General features: G+C 48.1%; 1 protein-coding gene across 1 annotated transcript in view; it reads right to left on the bottom strand.

Annotated features, from left to right (window-relative positions):
- Positions 1 to 3,489, bottom strand: part of LOC106810804 (sodium- and chloride-dependent creatine transporter 1-like) — a 34,990-nt gene that overhangs the window by 16,016 nt on the left and 15,485 nt on the right. Inside the window, 1 exon segment of the mRNA XM_014814258.1 lies at positions 1,040 to 1,172. Coding sequence (XP_014669744.1) covers positions 1,040 to 1,172 — 133 coding nt within the window.

Raw genomic sequence — 3,489 nt, 5'->3', positions numbered from 1 at the left:
ACGCGTGCACGCACGCACGCACGCACGCACGCACGCACGAACGCACGCACGCACGCACGCACGCACGCACGCACGCACGCACGCACGCACGCACGCACGCACACGCAGTATAAAACACTATAACACACTCACTGACAGACGCTAGCATGCAAGCACATAAACATGCAGCGAACGTACTGTAAACGAACACATCAGCCTTTTCCCTTCTGAGCTATTCGGCCGCTTACACCGCAGACACGCGTGTTAGCGTGCATTACACGTGTTGAAGTGACGCGCGAGATTTATGATAGAGCTCAATCGCGCTCTTTTGCCCACTTCCTCTCCGTTTGTGTCTCTGACCGTGTAATCGCTACGAAAATGATACCGTATCCGTTCCGGGTACAAAAAAACAACAACAACAGAACGACATGTAAACATTGAAGATTGCGACTGACTTAACGGGCTGGTATGAACCACTGGCACCTGGGGCAGAGTCAATAACAAACTAAAAATCCTAATAATATGAACGTGGCACATTCACAAGAACTACCCGTTTATTACACTTCCACTAGCGTTGTGTCACTGTATATCGGACTTGCTTTCACAAAAACTGATGTAGGACTAGCCGCTCCCGCCACTCGGCGTTGCGGATGTGCCGTGTCGTACTATATATATCTCTTTGCGAAAGCAAGTCGATATACAGTGACAAAATTCTAGTGGAAGTGCAAGAAACGGGTAGTTTTTGTGAATGTGCCGCGTTCATAATATTTTCAGTTTTTAATGACTCTGTGCCAAGTGCCTGTGGTATATGAACCACTGGGAGGACGCAACATTGCCACCATACATAGGTCGCGATGCGTTCAAACGCGTAGTCGGAAATATATACGTTCTAGTTTTCGGAGCACAACACTCGCGTTTTTACCCGCGCAGTACGCGGAGGTTTACTCAGTTTGCAGAAAGCAAGTAACAGGATCTCACTAAGCGAACCCTCCCACCCCACCACGACCTATCTAAGCGAACCCTCTCAGCAGCAGCATCCCCCCTCGCTGCGCGTACTCACCTTGCCAGACGTCTTGATTCCCTTCCATATGCAGAAATAGCAGATGACCCAAGCGAGCACGAGGCAGAGCGCCAAGTCCCATTGGATGGCGCCCGGATACTCGATCCCTTGCGACAGTCGCAACACCTTGTACCTACAAGCAATCAGTGCGGGGGTCAGCGCAACGGGTCACATGGTAGCAGTGGAATCACCGGTCCAGCGAGCGAGTGGTCCAACGTGCAGCGGTGTGTGTGCAGATGGAGACAGACGCGGCGAAGACACTCCGGACAATGTCCACCCGGAGAACCGGTCATTCCCGACGTCATAGATATATATATGCAAGCGTTTTCTTCGATCTCACGCGGATTGCCATGCTCGTGTGTGTGTGTGTGTGTGTGTGTGTGTGTGTGTGTGTGTGTGTGTGGGGAGGGGGGGTATATATCACGACGAACGGAGACACCACCAAGTACACTCGCCCCCCGAACAACCCACCACCAACAACAAAAGTGACAACCCTTCGCTACTCGTTCGCACACATATCTCGTACTGCATGTACTGTCCCCTACAGTCTGTCCATTGAGTCGTCCTGAACGCGCAAGGGGGTTCGATTGGGTGGAGGTTGATAGGGTGGGGGTTGACATGGTGGGGGTTGGTTGGATGGGGTTTGACATGGTGGGGGTTGGTAGGGTGGGGGTTGACATGGTGGGGGTTGGTAGGATGGGGTTTGACATGATGGGGGTTGGTAGGGTGGGGCTTGACATGGTGGGGGTTGGTAGGATGTGGGTTGGTAGGGTGGGGCTTGACATGGTGGGGGTTGGTAGGGTGAGGGTTGACAGGGTGGAAATCGATAGAGTATGGGTCGATAGAGTGAGATGGGGGTTGATAGGATGGGGGTTGATAGGGTGGGGTGCCGTGAGAAAAAATAACAGGTGATAACACGTGACAGGAGAGAACACTGCGTTCGTACGCATACGTCACGTCCGGCGGTGAGCGCCACCTAGCGTCCGTATGTCACCGCGATTATCAAGCTCATAGTTTAGCGAGCAAACTGCAGTTAGGAACAAACGTCACCGTATTAGCTGGACAGCACATACGCACACGTAGTACATAGAAGCTTCCCATTATAGCATCAATATTATATATATTTTTACTGATTTATACCGATCGGCCCTCGCCTATACGCCCTAATAATGTTATTATCATTACTCGGTATTTGTGGATTTGTCATTGCACTGCTAGCATCAACTGCGCGCTCCTACGCTACGAATAGTTTACGAAAAACCTCATCTTTGCTGATCACTTAGATTGCTTTTCGCGGCCACCTCATTGCGTATAATAGTTCTGCGGAGTTAATCAGCCTCGGTAAGCTACGTACCCGATTCGTTACCCACGTTATTTTAAAACGGATGTTTAACTTCTTAATTAAAGTTTCTTTTCTTTTTTAAATAGGTCAAATGGAGTTTGAGAACGCAGAACAACAAATAATTGTGGCGTGCATATATCGCGACGAAAACAAACAAAAAATCTCAGATACGTCAGTGATTTCTTGGCACGATTTCTATTTTAGTTTTCCTGTAGCAAGTGCAGAGTTAAAAAAAAACACGCGATGTTATTCCACGCAGCGATCGCTCGACCTCGCGTATAATATGCTGACAAAAATAATATTTAAAAAGCGCATGTTACGCCAGCAAATGTTTCGCCTGCGCACTTTACACACTGCTACATGCTGAAAGTAGCTTACTACGCAACAGTCCTGCTGCCTACACGCGTAAGAAATAAAAACTCGATTTGAGAAAAGTGCGCGGTCATTTCTTCGTCGACAGTTCGAAGCTCAAACAAAAACAAGTTCAAAGCTCGCTTCTCCGAGTGAAGTTAATTACTCGCTGGAACACGCGCCACAACTCGCGGCGCTTCGAGAGAGCGATAATGAGATAAAACAACATGGCTGCCGGATAATCAGCTACATCTCAACTTATATTCCCTATTTTTTTGGAAGGGGGGGGGGTAAATTCGCACTTTTAAACTAGGAGCGCTTGTCTATCACACAATGACCTGCTCGTTCAAATCTACGTGTATCCGTTTCTGTTTTCGGTGGAACACGATACGATCACAGGCACTTGCAGCGTTTAAATAAAATATAATGCTAAATAAATACGAAATTTATTTACTACCAAAGTCTTAATGTTTCCATACTCTCTTTCACCTATTATTGCCGACAATTTCCTGCAAATGCCGTCCAAATGCTCATCTGCAACAAACGCTGGCTGTCGCCATGGCTGCCGCTGCACACTTACCTGATTCATCATCGTCATCCAGCACATGACGTATGATGCTATAGTGCATCACTTACCGGCTTAATTATTTATGATATTGCACTAGATAGAATACACAAGAGCCGCAGAGCGTCGGGGCTCATCTGAGGTCTGTTACTACGGTTATAAACGTAACATTTAAGTCGTGCGTAGTGACAC

Source organism: Priapulus caudatus, unplaced genomic scaffold, assembly GCF_000485595.1.
Source record: "Priapulus caudatus unplaced genomic scaffold, Priapulus_caudatus-5.0.1 Scaffold475, whole genome shotgun sequence".
Taxonomy (NCBI): Eukaryota; Metazoa; Priapulida; class Priapulimorpha; order Priapulimorphida; family Priapulidae; genus Priapulus; species Priapulus caudatus.
Note: the sequence above shows the minus strand (reverse complement) of the source record. Positions and strands in the feature narration are given on the sequence as shown.